General features: G+C 44.4%; 1 protein-coding gene across 14 annotated transcripts in view; it reads left to right on the plus strand.

Annotated features, from left to right (window-relative positions):
- Positions 1-16090, plus strand: part of tcf7 (transcription factor 7) — a 63046-nt gene that overhangs the window by 34668 nt on the left and 12288 nt on the right. For all 14 annotated transcript variants that reach the window (XM_036989342.2, XM_036989339.2, XM_036989333.2 and 11 more), the window contains 2 exon segments: positions 10741-10864; positions 15294-15381. In XM_036989342.2, the coding sequence (XP_036845237.1) occupies positions 10741-10864; positions 15294-15381 (212 nt within the window).

Genomic DNA, 16090 nt, shown 5'->3' on the forward strand with positions numbered 1-16090 from the left:
TGTAAAGTTAAAGGGTGGATTCACAAAAGGTCACGTGCGTTGTATGGGACTCAGAACGTGGTTCCAACCCCATTCCCTACCACAGCCCCCAACGAGGTCAGAGACTACGGTCCTTATGGAAGTCTTGACATTTCAGACAAACAATGAACACCCAATAATAACCAGACACGTCATACTTTCAGCCGCTTTGACAATGCTCTTATTTCACTGCTTATAGTCTGGTTCTGAGTACAGAACGCCATTAAACAAACAAATATGTCTGGTTCTGTGAACAGAACACCACTAGAGAAACACATATGTCTGGTTCTGTGAACAGAACACCACTAGAGAAACACATATGTCTGGTTCTGTGAACAGAACACCACTAGAGAAACACATATGTCTGGTTCTGTGAACAGAACACCACTAGAGAAACACATATGTCTGGTTCTGTGAACAGAACACCACTAGAGAAACACATATGTCTGGTTCTGTGAACAGAACACCACTAGAGAAACACATATGTCTGGTTCTGTGAACAGAACACCACTAGAGAAACACAAATGTCTGGTTCTGTGAACAGAACACCACTAGAGAAACACATATGTCTGGTTCTGTGAACAGAACACCACTAGAGAAACACATATGTCTGGTTCTGTGAACAGAACACCACTAGAGAAACACATATGTCTGGTTCTGTGAACAGAACACCACTAGAGAAACACATATGTCTGGTTCTGTGAACAGAACACCACTAGAGAAACACATATGTCTGGTTCTGTGAACAGAACACCACTAGAGAAACACATATGTCTGGTTCTGTGAACAGAACACCACTAGAGAAACACATATGTCTGGTTCTGTGAACAGAACACCACTAGAGAAACACATATGTCTGGTTCTGTGAACAGAACACCACTAGAGAAACACATATGTCTGGTTCTGTGAACAGAACACCACTAGAGAAACACAAATGTCTGGTTCTGTGAACAGAACACCACTAGAGAAACACATATGTCTGGTTCTGTGAACAGAACACCACTAGAGAAACACATATGTCTGGTTCTGTGAACAGAACACCACTAGAGAAACACATATGTCTGGTTCTGTGAACAGAACACCACTAGAGAAACACATATGTCTGGTTCTGTGAACAGAACACCACTAGAGAAACACATATGTCTGGTTCTGTGAACAGAACACCACTAGAGAAACACATATGTCTGGTTCTGTGAACAGAACACCACTAGAGAAACACATATGTCTGGTTCTGTGAACAGAACACCACTAGAGAAACACATATGTCTGGTTCTGTGAACAGAACACCACTAGAGAAACACAAATGTCTGGTTCTGTGAACAGAACACCACTAGAGAAACACATATGTCTGGTTCTGTGAACAGAACACCACTAGAGAAACACATATGTCTGGTTCTGTGAACAGAACACCACTAGAGAAACACATATGTCTGGTTCTGTGAACAGAACACCACTAGAGAAACACATATGTCTGGTTCTGTGAACAGAACACCACTAGAGAAACACAAATGTCTGGTTCTGTGAACAGAACACCACTAGAGAAACACATATGTCTGGTTCTGTGAACAGAACACCACTAGAGAAACACATATGTCTGGTTCTGTGAACAGAACACCACTAGAGAAACACATATGTCTGGTTCTGTGTTAAAAGGTTTATCTATTGTGTTGAAAACCATAAAGAGGAGGAAGTGTGTGTTTTCATCAGGATTTATGACTTCTGTGGTCATCTCATTTCCCTTAATTCCACGTCAATATTATGTTTACGGATGACTCCTCTGATGATATGAACAGGAAGACCATTGGTTCAAATAGCAGTGGGAACTAGTTTGGGGGTGTGGGCCTGACCTTTTTTCAACGACGTGAGGGGGAGGGGGGTTCGGTCTTCAGACGGCTGTATCATTCCGCTAATACAGGACTAGTAAAGGCTCAGTGCACTGCTTTTGTGAGACTTTGTGAGACACCCTCAGCACCCCTACTTCCTGTGACTATGTTAGTTAAGTTTTAAACCAGACCATTAAAGACTATTTCAGTGGAGCTGAACACATCTTTATTGTTGTCTGTCTGTGCTCATTTAGATTGAGATGGTTAGTCCGCATGTTTGTACAGTGGGTTGGCCTGTCCGTCTGTCCCTCAGTCCCATCTATTGTTAAGTTAGAGACAGCATGGCTCTGCAATGGAGCATTTCCATAGTGCTGCACAGAGGTGACACTCTGCCCCATCAACATAGCCCAGCATCTGCCCCACCAACATAGCCCAGCATCTGCCCCACCAACATAGCCCAGCATCTGCCCCACCAACATAGCTCAGCATCTGCCCCACCAACATAGCTCAGCATCTGCCCCACCAACATAGCCCAGCATCTGCCCCACCAACATAGCCCAGCATCTGCCCCACCAACATAGCCCAGCATCTGCCCCACCAACATAGCCCAGCATCTGCCCCACCAACATAGCACAGCATCTGCCCCACCGACATAGCCCAGCATCTGCCCCACCAACATAGCCCAGCATCTGCCCCACCAACATAGCCCAGCATCTGCCCCACCAACATAGCCCAGCATCTGCCCCACCAACATAGATGTCCACAGTGTTGTGTGTGTGCGTATTTTAGTCTTTATACATGGCTGCGTTCAGTGCGTTGTTATGTCTGCCTGGGCTTTGATGTTCTCAAACCTCAAACTAAGTAGTGCTCATTTTGGGTAACTCTGGAGAGGCACAATCACTTCCAGATTGGGCCTCCTACTCTGTGTGATTGGCTGTTGTTGGTGCTATAATGGCAGGGAGTGTCAGTGACAGGAGTACTTCTGCCTGACCGTCAGCCACTGGACATGGACCCTGGGCACTGGATATACACATAGGGTACACACACACATATGGAGAACACATCACAGGAGGTTGGTGGGGCTTTAATAGGGGAGGACTGGCTTGTGGTAATGACTGGAGCGGAATCAGTGGAATGAAATCAAATACATCATGGTTTCCATGGTTTCCATGTGTTTGATGCCATTCCATTCACTCCATTCCAGACATTAATATGAGCCTTCCTCCCCTCAGCAGCCTCATGTGGAACACATGTATTCACAAACACACCCTACTGGGCACACTACATCATATCAATGTGGTTCATTGGGTAATATTTGGTGCTGACGTTGATCAATGAGATCAATCAATCAAAAAGACAGCCAAAAGTTAGTTGAATTTCCAATGTGTTGTTACCACTATGCTTTCAACCATCTAAAAGCACAACCAAATTCCAGTGGAAAAACCAATGTCAAATTTTTGGTTAATTTATACAACAGATTGATGTGTTATCACTGTGCATCTGATAGCAGAACCAAATGACCAGGGTTGCAGTTGAGATTACATTACAAGTACATGGTTATCAACTGTGAAGCCCTGCACAGACCTGCACAGACCTATGTATGCTATCTTGAAAATCCTCACTTTATGATTACAGTGCATAAGAAATGTATAGTTACAGTAACCTCGAAATGTGGCCATGGATGTGTTACTCATTTTAAGGTTGAGTTAGGGCTGCACAATTAATCAAATTCAAATAAAATGATTAATATTGGCATGCGCAATACACATATCGCAAGAGATCCATATCACATGCAATATTTTAAAACGCCACTCAACCGTGTGTAAAACATTTTAAAACGCCACTCAACCGTGTGTAAAACATTTTAAAACGCCACACAACCGTGTGTAAAACATTTTAAAACGCCACTCAACCGTGTGTAAAACATTTTAAAACGCCACTCAACCGTGTGTAAAACATTTTAAAACGCCACTCAACCGTGTGTAAAACATTTTAAAACGCCACTCAACCGTGTGTAAAACATTTTAAAACGCCACAAAACCGTGTGTAAAACATTTGAAAACGCCACTCAACCGTGTGTAAAACATTTTAAAACGCCACTCAACCGTGTGTAAAACATTTTAAAACGCCACTCAACCGTGTGTAAAACATTTTAAAACGCCACTCAACCGTGTGTAAAACATTTTAAAACGCCACACAACCGTGTGTAAAACATTTTAAAACGCCACTCAAGGTATCTTCACTTTTACCCAAGTATGACCGTTGGGTTCTTTTTCCACCACTGTCAATAGCTGTCCTTCTTTGCGGGGCATTGGAAAACCTCCCTGGTCTTTGTGGTTGAATCTGTGTTTGAAATTCACTGCTGGTTTGAAGGACCTTACAGATAATTATATGTGTGGGGTACAGAGATGAGGTAGTCATTCAAAAATCATGTTAAACACTATTATTGCACACAGAGTGAGTCCATGCAATTAATTATGTGACTTGTTTTGTACTCCTGAACTTATTTAGGCTTGTCATAACAAAGGGGTTGAATTCTTTTTGACGCAAGACATTTCCGCTTTTCAGTTTTTATTAATTTGTAAAAATAACAAAAAACATTATTCCACTTTGACATTATGGGGTATTGTGTGTAGACCAGTAAAATCTCAAATGTAGGCTGTAACACAACAACTTGTGGAAGAAGTAAATGAGTGTAAATACTTTCTGAAGGCAGTATAACGTTCTACATAGCATCATTGATGATATATGGTTACATTTCATTTGCTCTGTTAAACCTGCGCTTTGGAATGAGTTTGATTGGAACAGTGAATCTGTTTCATTTTTAAGCGGAGATCACTCATCAATCATTCTCACGCACATTGGTAATAGTCAGTGACTAATATCATACCTAAACAGAGCTGTTAAAACCCTGGATAGGAGCCCAAAGTGTAGCTGTAGATTGATCAATTATTTTTTCTGATAGTGGTTATAACCTTGAAGATCTGACATTGTTTTAATTCAACATATTTTATACAACCTTTGTCTATGTTGAAATTTGGTTACCACGATGACATAATCCTGTGGTAGAAATTTCCCCTCATTTGACATTTTTCAAATCCAATGTATTTTCCACGTAGATTCCACATCACAATACGTTGACAATGTTGATTCAACCAGTCTGTGCCCAGTGGGACACATTCATAAACACATCCACGCACGCACGCACGCACACACACACACACACATACACACACACACATGCATACACACACACACATGCATACACACACACACATGCATACACACACACACATGCATACACACACACGCACGCACGCACGCACGCACGCACACACACACACGCACACACACACACACACACACACACATACATGCATACACACACATACAAATGTCCAAACAGCATCACTCTTATCCACAACAGCCTTCTACTTGTTGTTGTTGTTGTTGTTGTTGTTGTTGTTGTTTTACTGTCTCAGTCTTTTTATAGAACCTTAAACTTAATCATCCACTCTTAAAATGATTTCCATCCCTAGCTGACCTGTATCCATATATAGCACACAGCCAGTTCCAGGATCAAACAGAATGTAAATGTCTCAGGTCTCATTCTGACGACTTTCTGTGCCCCTTCAGCCAGCCCTTTCACTCTCACACAGTCAGGTGTGGGTAATTTTCCCCTCTATACCACTGCTCGCACACAAACCTGAGGGTGTGTGTATGAGTAATGCCTAGTGCACCACAGCAAGGCTCTGGCTCAGTGTGGCGCTGGTACAGTGGATGGGTTAAGTCACATCTGTCGCCCCTCCTGCTCATCTGTGTACTTGCTTGTCTGTGTCTGCATCCCAGCCACTCAATGTGGGATTTCACAGGGGCGTCAGATAGCCTACACTGTATGCAGTACAGTGGGAACAGGGTCTGTAACGTAATGAACAGTACATGACATTACAACCATAGCAGTTTTCTGTACTTAACACAACGGAAATTCATGGGAACTTGCAACTGATTCACGTGTGAAATGAGTGTTTTATTAGTGCTATTTTATCTTTTATCTTAATTCATGACAATGTTACAAAACTACAAATTAACAACATGACTCTGATTTGGATTTTATCTCTCTTTTTTTACCTTTATTTATACAGGTAAGTCGATTAAGAACAATGTATTTTTGAATAACCTACTTGAAAGCCCCAAACAAGACCATTCAATCCAAATGATTGTAGCTCATTCAACCTTGATATATAGCAGAGGGCCAAGATGATGAACAATGGAGAAGTGAGTGTGTTTAATGTATCAACGATGAAATAGAGATTAAAGACGTTACTCTCAAAGCACTCTGGCCGTACTCCGAACAGGACCCCTAATTTCCGCTTCAAAAAACCTTCTTAGGTCTGTGAACACCAAAGAATACATTATGTGTAAAGTGTTTCATCAGCATAGGGAATGAAGCGGCAGAGACATGGGTCAAGGTGTAGCCTATTGGCCGCCGGGGGGGGGGAAGGTCATCATCCATCATTAATTCCCAGTGATGTCTCAAACACCATTACCTCTTATTGAACACCGGATTCCTGTTCAAACACAACCCCGCCAGATAAAAGGCAATATCAATATGCTAATATATGTCCTTTTAAGTGAAATTAGATTACTGAAGGATGAGCGCAGTGCGTTTGCCGTACTTTAAAAGGTTTAATATCTAATTGGAATTTTGTCTTTGATGTTATCGGAGACCAAAGATTTAGATACGAGTTAGATTGAAGTCTTGAGTTAATTCACCTTTCTGTGAGTGTGAGTGTGTGTGTGGGGGGGCATATTTGTGTGCACTCGCTCCTATGCGTGTATCCCGTTACAACGACAGAAACAGAATTATGTCTAAGTTGTGTGTGTGTGTGGGGGGGGGGGGGGGGGGTTTAATAGAGGGAGGGTGATAATAATTTGTGAGTCTCTGTGAGTGTGTGTAGAAAAGGAACACACATAGAGAACCACTTCAAGGATGGCTAATTGCCTTTAGGAAGGCAAAGATGTAAATATTAAATTGTGTGGCTATAATGTTATGATGGTACATCACCCTCAGACCTTGGAACAGAACCATTGAATTGAATTGAGAGAGGGAGAGAGAGAGAAAGAGGGGGAGAGAGAGAGAAAGAGAGAGCTACGCAAAGAGAGAGAGAGAGTGAGAGCTTTGGCAATGTTAACATATGTTTCCCATGCCAATAATGCCCCTTCACTCCTGAATATACTGTAGACCCCACCCCTCCCTCTCTCTCTCAATTGAGTTTCAATTTAAGGGCTGTATTGGCATGGGAACCATAAGTTAACATTGCCAAAGGAATGTAGATAATAAACAATAGTGAAATAAACATAAAACAATTTTAATTACTTAAAAATCATACAATGTGATTTTCTGGATTTTTGTACCTATGATAAAAATTACAGACATGCTTAGTGAGTAGGAAAACCTGCAAAATCGGCAGTGTGTCAAATACTTGTTCTCCCCACTGTAAGTGTCTTATATCGGCTAAAAGCTTCATTCTTGTTCATATAACTGCACTGTCCAATTTACAGTAGCTATTACTGTGAAAAAATGCCATGCTATTGTTTGAGGAGAACTCCTAACAACAAAACACTTTTTTCACCGCGATAGTTTTGATAAATTCACCTTGAATTATCACCTAGTATATCCTATAGGACACAAAATTTGGTCAGACATGGCACACCGATGACGTGGGCGGTCTTCACTTGATCGACTCTAACTTTGTCAAACAAAGCTAGCTAGATAGCCAATGAGCTGGGCTTTACTGGAGTATTTACGGAAACCCTGTATCTGTCGCACAATGTAGCTGCTAACCTTGTGCGACAGCATGCCTTTTCCTTTTGGACAAAAATTATAAGAATATTCAGAGTTATGAAGTTATGAAAACTGGTTGTTTTGCAAATGTTGAGCTTATAATATGGCTACTAATAATGGAAAAGCTAAATCAAAGTATACAGATTTGACCATTTTCTTTCAGAATTTTTTTATATAAATGCAAATGTCTCCTTCACAATTTGCCCAAATGTACCTGGGTGACTTCACACTAAATGTCATGTAGTTTGCTCATACTTCAAGTTATCCGTCTGAAACTTTGCACGTACACTGCCGCCATCTTGTGGACACCATCGGAATTACAACCAGAATGATGGTTAGAAGTGGGACCTTTCTGTTGCATTTCAAAAAGGTAGAAAAAAGGGGAAAAAATGTTTTTTTTTTCTTTGTATTTTCTTCTACCAGATCTATTGTATTACATTCTCCTACATTCAATTCACATTTCCACAAACTTCAAAGTGTTTCCTTTCAAATGGTACCAAGAATATGCATATCCTTGCTTCAGGGCCTGCGCTACAGGCAGTTAGATTTGGGTATGTCATTTTAGGCGAAAATTGAAAAAAGGGGGCTATCCCTAAGAAGTTTTTAATGAGTCTGGAAGGAGAGTTTAGAGTCTAGCCAGACACCTAGGTATTTATAGTTGTCCACATATTCTAAATCAGAACCGTCCAGAGTAGTGATGCAGGCGGGTGCGGGCAGCGATTGGTTGAAGAGAATGCATTTAGTTTTACTAGAATTTTAGAGCAGTTGGAGGCCACGGAAGGAGTGTTGTATGGCATTAAAGCTCGCTTGGAGGTTTGTTAACACAGCGTCCAAAGAATGGCACACTGAACTCTATCTGAGAAGTAGTTAGTGAACCAGGCGAGGCAGTCATTAGAGAAACCAAGGCTGTTGAGTCTGCCGATAAGAATACGGTGATTGACAGAGTCGAAAACCTTGGCCAGGTCGATGCAGACGGCTGCACAGGACTGTCTTTTATCGATGGCGGTTATGATATCATTTAGGACCTTGAGCGTGGCTGAGGTGCACCCGTGACCAGCTCGGAAACCAGATTGCATAGTGGAGAAGGTACGGTGGGATTGGAAATGGTCGGTGATGTTTGTTTACTTGGCTTTCAAAGACTTTAGAAAGTCAGGGCAGGATGGATATAGGTCTGTTACAGTTTGGGTCCAGAGTGTCTCCCCCTTTAAAGAGGGGGATGACCGCGGCCGCTTTCCAATCTTTAGGGATCTCAGACGATACGAGAGGTTGAACGGACTAGTAGAAGGGGTTGCAACAATGGGGGTGGAAAATTTTAGGAAGAGAGGGTCCAGATGGTCTAGCCCAGCTGATTTATCAGAACATCAGCTGTCTGGATTTGGGCGAAGGAGAAGCGGGGGGCTTGGGCCAGTTTCTGCGTGTGTTTTTTGCCAATTTTAACCGCACACTTGTTGTTTGTGTACATGGATTTTATAATATTGTATGTTTGTGCCCCAACACCACTTTCCATCAATTTGTATTGCCGACCCTCATGCCATTGAGTCAAAAGCTTTTTTGAAATCGACAAAGCATGAGAAGACTTAGCCTTTGTTTTGGTTTGTTTTGGTTGTTTGTCAATTAGGGTGTACAGGGTGAATATGTTCTCTATCATATGGCAATTTGGTAAAAAGCCAATTTGACATTTGCTCAGTACATTGTTTTCACTGAGGAAATGTAAAAGTCTGCTGTTAATGGCAATGCAGCGGATTTTCCCAAGGTTGCTGTTGACGCATATCCCACGGCAGTTATTGCGATACCTCTCTCTTTCTCAGCTCTGATGTTGTGTTGCTGTGTGTTTGGAACATTACAAGTAGTGGTAGTGTTTTGTTTTAGTTCTCCCACATCATACTGATGTGAACCTGTGTTAAGAGGTTTAGATGTGATGTAATCAGGTGGGGATAGGGGTAATGTTGAAAGTGTTTGTTTTAGTTCTCCCACATCATACTGATGTGAACCTGTGTTAAGAGGTTTAGATGTGATGTAATCAGGTGGGGATAGGGGTAATGTTGAAAGTGTTTGTTTTAGTTCTCCCACATCATACTGATGTGAACCTGTGTTAAGAGGTTTAGATGTGATGTAATCAGGTGGGGATAGGGGTAATGTTGAAAGTGTTTGTTTTAGTTCTCCCACATCATACTGATGTGAACCTGTGTTAAGAGGTTTAGATGTGATGTAATCAGGTGGGGATAGGGGTAATGTTGAAAGTGTTTGTTTTAGTTCTCCCACATCATACTGATGTGAACCTGTGTTAAGAGGTTTAGATGTGATGTAATCAGGTGGGGATAGGGGTAATGTTGAAAGTGTTTGTTTTAGTTCTCCCACATCATACTGATGTGAACCTGTGTTAAGAGGTTTAGATGTGATGTAATCAGGTGGGGATAGGGGTAATGTTGAAAGTGGGTTTTAGTAATGTGTGTCGGCGCGCATGGAAGGACTGCCTTAAAGTGATAAGGCATTCACATTATAAAACAGCAGGGGGCCAATGTGAAGCCGGCCAGGCGAGCCTCATCCTCTCCCTGTTGTGCTGCTGCTAGAGTCTTCAGAGCAGCAGAGAGAAACAGAACTTTTCTGAAGTATGTACATACACATGAAAATCAATGCCTCAGCCAAACTTTCAAACACATACACACACTGACAACATATGAAAGGCTCTGCTATTGGAACTGTGTCCAAGAACGGGTGAATACCTCCAACATGGTAACCACTGTGACATATCATATGTCACACGGCATGCTGTTAGCATTAGAAATAACTGGATTTCACCTAAGTTATTGAAAGCCATTTGTAAACAGAAACATGAAAGCAAACAAGCTCTCACGCAGCCTCCCTTGATCATCAAAGTCCTATCGATCAAATGTACCCCCACACCCTCCAACCATCCCCGAATCCCCAGCCAACCGAATGGGAGCAAATGTATTCTGCTTCCAAAGCACATCTGTTTGTTCCAAGCCATGCTTAAAATTATGTCTGTCTGTCTGTCTCTCTCACTGTCTGTCTCCCCCTCACTCTCTGTTGCAGTCCAACAAAGTTTCAGTGGTCCAACAGTCTCACGGGATGCACCCCCTGACGTCCCTGCTGCCCTACAGCAACGACCACTTCAACCCCAGCCCCCCTCACCTGCCCACAGACATGAGTCAGAAAGGTAGGTCAACCTATCATCTCCCTCATCCTAACACACACCAGCCAGGCCAGTGGGAAAGCCTTCTCCTGTCAGTCACCACAGCAAAGTAGTACAATCATCCTCTAACCTTCTCCTGTCAGTCACCACAGCAGAGTAGTACAATCATCCTCTAGCCTTTTTCTGTCAGTCACCACAGCAGAGTAGTACAATCATCCTCTAGCCTTCTCCTGTCAGTCACCACAGCAGAGTAGTACAATCATCCTCTAGCCTTCTCCTGTCAGTCACCACAGCAGAGTAGTACAATCATCCTCTAACCTTCTCCTGTCAGTCACCACAGCAGAGTAGTACAATCATCCTCTAGACTTCTCCTGTCAGTCACCACAGCAGAGTAGTACAATCATCCTCTAGCCTTCTCCTGTCAGTCACCACAGCAGAGTAGTACAATCATCCTCTAGACTTCTCCTGTCAGTCACCACAGCAGAGTAGTACAATCATCCTCTAGCCTTCTCCTGTCAGTCACCACAGCAGAGTAGTACAATCATCCTCTAGCCTTCTCCTGCCAGTCACCACAGCAATCATCCTCTAGCCTTCTCCTGTCAGTCACCGCAGCAGTGTAGTACAATCATCCTCTAACCTTCTCCTGTCAGTCACCGCAGCAGAGTAGTACAATCATCCTCTAACCTTCTCCTGTCGTTCACCACAGCAGAGTAGTACAATCATCCTCTAACCTTCTTCTGTCGGTCACCACAGCAGAGTAGTATAATCATCCTCTAGACTTTTCCTGTCAGTCACCACAGCAGAGTAGTACAATCATCCTCTAGCCTTCTCCTGTCAGTCACCACAGCAGAGTAGTACAATCATCCTCTAGCCTTCTCCTGTCAGTCACCACAGCAGAGTAGTACAATCATCCTCTAGCCTTCTCCTGCCAGTCACCACAGCAATCATCCTCTAGCCTTCTCCTGTCAGTCACCGCAGCAGTGTAGTACAATCATCCTCTAACCTTCTCCTGTCAGTCACCGCAGCAGAGTAGTACAATCATCCTCTAACCTTCTCCTGTCGTTCACCACAGCAGAGTAGTACAATCATCCTCTAACCTTCTTCTGTCGGTCACCACAGCAGAGTAGTATAATCATCCTCTAGACTTTTCCTGTCAGTCACCACAGCAGAGTAGTACAATCATCCTCTAGCCTTCTCCTGTCAGTCACCACAGCAGAGTAGTACAATCATCCTCTAGACTTTTCCTGTCAGTCACCACAGCAGAGTAGTACAATCATCCTCTAGCCTTCTCCTGTCAGTCACCACAGCAGAGTAGTACAATCATCCTCTAGCCTTCTCCTGTCAGTCACCACAGCAGAGTAGTACAATCATCCTCTAACCTTCTCCTGTCAGTCACCACAGCAGAGTAGTACAATCATCCTCTAGCCTTCACCTGAACAAACGTGAAGTGGTACTTCCTGCTTAATTTTAACACGCACCCCTGATTCCTGAGCTGCAGCAGTGGAGCCGTGTGGAGCCGAGCAGCAGCTGCAGCCCAGAGACAGGATCTGCATCCCAAATGGCACCCTATTCCCGGTATAGTGCACTACTTAACACCAGAGCCCTATGCGCCCTGGCCAAAAGTAGTGCACTATGTAGGGAAAAGGGTGCCATTTGGGATGCCGGCTAGAGACAAGCCCTTCCTTCCAGGGAGCCTCCGGCTGTCCCACCACCGCACTTGAAGTGGTCGCATCCCCAAGAGGGGCTGCCTGCCACACACACACACACACACACACACACACACACACACACACACACACACACACACACACACACACACACACACACACACACACACACACACACACACACACACACAGAGAGCTGGAAGCAATTAGGGTGACAATCACACAGGGCCATCCACAAGGTTCTGCTTAGGACGCTCTCACATTCGCTCGCACACTTGGCTCACATAGTCCCTCAGAGACTTACAGAGTCCCTGTAAGAGCTCTCCGTCACTCTCCTCAACATCTCCTCACATGAGCTTTTAACCCACATTTTAACCCAAACACAGCTTTAAAAAAGGAGCTGATGAAAATGCCCTCCTGTAGTGATCTGATGAAGACTGACCTTGGCTGAATAGCGATCAGTGTTGGAGTGTGGCCAAGACTGTGTCTGTCTGTCAGTACTACTGCCTGTGGTCAGAGAAAGGCCCCGACCTTTCTCTGACCACTCAGACAGGGGCAGGGGAAGAGAGTGAAGGCCCCTCTCACAGAACAGTGCAGGGTAGCAGGCATCACCCAGACTGTCTCTGTCTCCAGCTGGGAATCCCCCTGCTCTGCCACTCCTTGTCTAGACTGGGGCTGGGCAGTGTAGTAGCTAAGTAACATGACAATGCCCAGGGGTGATGTGAGGGTTGATGCCAGTGACTCACCCCATAATGAGAGGTCTAGACCTCCCTGTACACACCTGATACCTCCTAGTCCTTACCCCCTTCTCACACCCTCTCACCTCACCCCCTTAGCTCACACATAATCACATCACACCCCTCTTACCTGACACCTTACACTGCAGGACTACTGCAGGAAGCTCACATTTCACGTCATACCTCATAATGCAGTGTACAGAGACTACAGCTGACAGAGTGTGAGTTTCCAGCAGCTTCTCTGACAATAGGCCCCTCACATACCTTCCATCCGTCTTCCTTTCCCTCACTCTGCCAGTCTGCCTGCGTATCAGTCAACCTGTCAGTCTGTCATTTAATCTGTCAGTCAGTGCATTCAGTACAGACCTGTACTATTAGTCATTCAGTGTGTCAACCATCATAGCGAACCAAAGTCACACCATCTTGTCACATTTGTTCACGTGTGCAGTCGTCAGATGTGACTGTTTTGCTGCATTAGGGTGAAAAAGAGAGAAGTTCAATAGAAACCAAAACTACTGTACTGTACTGGGGTTTGTCTTTGAGACGTTTTCAGGGCACAGCACCTGAGCTACTGGCCACTCATTTAGAACTGTGATATGATAGCAGTTTCACTTATTGTGGTTTTGGTAACAGTAAAAGGTCATCAGTATTGAAATGCTATTTTAAACAGTATATCCTAACAACATCTTGGGGAGTTATCTGACTAACCAGTTTGATCTTTTACTGGCGACTGATTCTGGGTCTAATGTCATTCCAGGAGTATTTCATGTTGTTATTTACTGTAAGACTTAGTAGAGCAACAAAATAGGCAAGAAATGAATAACTGGAAGTTGAAGTTAAATGTAGGTATTACTAGTGCAAACTCATCAGACGTTTGCGTGATGTAACTGTTTTTGGACTCTGGAGTGTAGAGACTGAGACTGCAAGCTGTTCTCTACACGAAGGACATGGGCTTTTTCAGGAAGGGGTCTGGAGGGAGGGAGGGACGGGTCTGGAGGGAGGGAGGGACGGGTCTGGAGGGAGGGAGTGAGGGACAGGTCTGGAGGGAGGGAGGGACGGGTCTGGAGGGAGGGAGGGACGGGTCTGGAGGGAGGGAGGGACGGGTCTGGAGGGAGGGAGGGAGGGAGGGACGGGTCTGGAGGGAGGGAGGGACGGGTCTGGAGGGAGGGAGGGAGGGAGGGAGGGAGGGGTCTGGAGGGAGGGAGGGACGGGTCTGGAGGGAAGGATGAGAGAGTCACGTTGACTCAGTCACATTCCAGTCCTTCAGATTTATAGATGGTCCAGTGCAGAAACAGGCCTACAGCAACAGCAAATTACAGTCATCTGCAGCATTCTTCTGTAACAAATATAGGTTACCTTCGGGTTGTGCTTAAGTGCTAGGTGCTCGCTGTTGACAAATGACTTCCTTTGAAAGGCACGGAGAAAGCCATTTTGTTTTGTGTTGGGACGCTGCTCTTTTATGTGATTCCATCTCCATAATGGAAAACATCACGTCTTCTCAGGAGCTTCTGACTGACTGACACATCATGGGAAGGAACTTGGATCAAGATCCCTTTGTTATAAAGCTATTGTTGGTGGTGCGATGCAGGCAGCAGGGACCAAACAGTAAAACAGCTGGCCCAAGGAGAAGACGACAGAAGCTCAGAATGGCAATGTTATTTTCACAGGAGGCTGGCTGGCTGTTACAAAGGAGTGGAATGAAAGACCTAGTTCACAGTTTTTTTCCACTTCACTTGGTAGTGAGTCAGATGTACTGGATCAACAAGATGCTGGGGGCCTCTGGTGGAAACCGTTGACCTTAGTTCTCGTACATCTTACATCAACACCCCCTTGACCCTTCCAATTAGCTAGTGAGCACACACACACATACATACACACACACAGCAGGGATGTATGAGAATGGGGTGGTTGTGTGTGTATGCGTGTGTGTGCGCATGTGTGTGTGTGACCTGTGTGTGTAATGGTAGGTGCCCAGCCAGGTAATGAGGCCCTTGCTGAGTCAGGGGCCCTGAGTTAATGAGCGTGTCTTCTCCTGCGTGTCCCCTCCAGGCGTTCACAGGCCCCAGTCCCAGGACATCTCAGGTTTCTACTCCCTACCCCCTGGCGGTGTAGGACAGATGCCCCCCTCCATGGGCTGGTAAGTCTTATGCAAACTCACACACACTCACATACTCTCTCGTACACACACACACATGGGCACACAGGCGGCAGGTAGCCTAGCGGTTAGAGCGTTGGGCCAGTAACCAAAAGGTCGCTGGTTTGAATACCCGAGCCAACAAGGTGAAAAATCTGGCGATGTGACCTTCGGCAAGGCACTTAACCCTAATTTGCTCCAGGGGCGCCTTAGTACTATGGCTGACCCTGTAAAACTACACATTTTACTGCACCTATCCTGTCTATGTGACGATAAAGCATTATTCTTTGACTATTCTTTTTTTACGCAAACATATACACACAAACACATACACCACACTGACCTGCACCACTGGCCCCTGCTAAGCCACTTTAATTGCATGGCAACCACTTCATCCCTCTATAGCAACCACTTCGTCCCTCTATAGCAACCACTTCATCCCTCTATAGCTTGTTGTCTTGGGGTCACACATACAGTAATGAACAGGTCACTTCCTAGGATATGAATGCCCTGCCTTGGATTCAGTGGTCATATCTAGTCTAGAGTCCTCAGAATTAAACTATTGCCTTCCCTTGCCTTCCCAGCATCACAGAAAGTGTAGACGATGCCAAATCAGAGCATGTTTTAACACCCATAATCTCAGATGACATTGTTGAAACACACGTTCTGGCTAACAATCCATCTATTGTCTTGAGTTCAACTTTACAAATCC

Source organism: Oncorhynchus mykiss, chromosome 10 (assembly GCF_057628025.1).
Source record: "Oncorhynchus mykiss isolate SJ-2025 chromosome 10, ASM5762802v1, whole genome shotgun sequence".
NCBI lineage: Eukaryota > Metazoa > Chordata > Actinopteri > Salmoniformes > Salmonidae > Oncorhynchus > Oncorhynchus mykiss.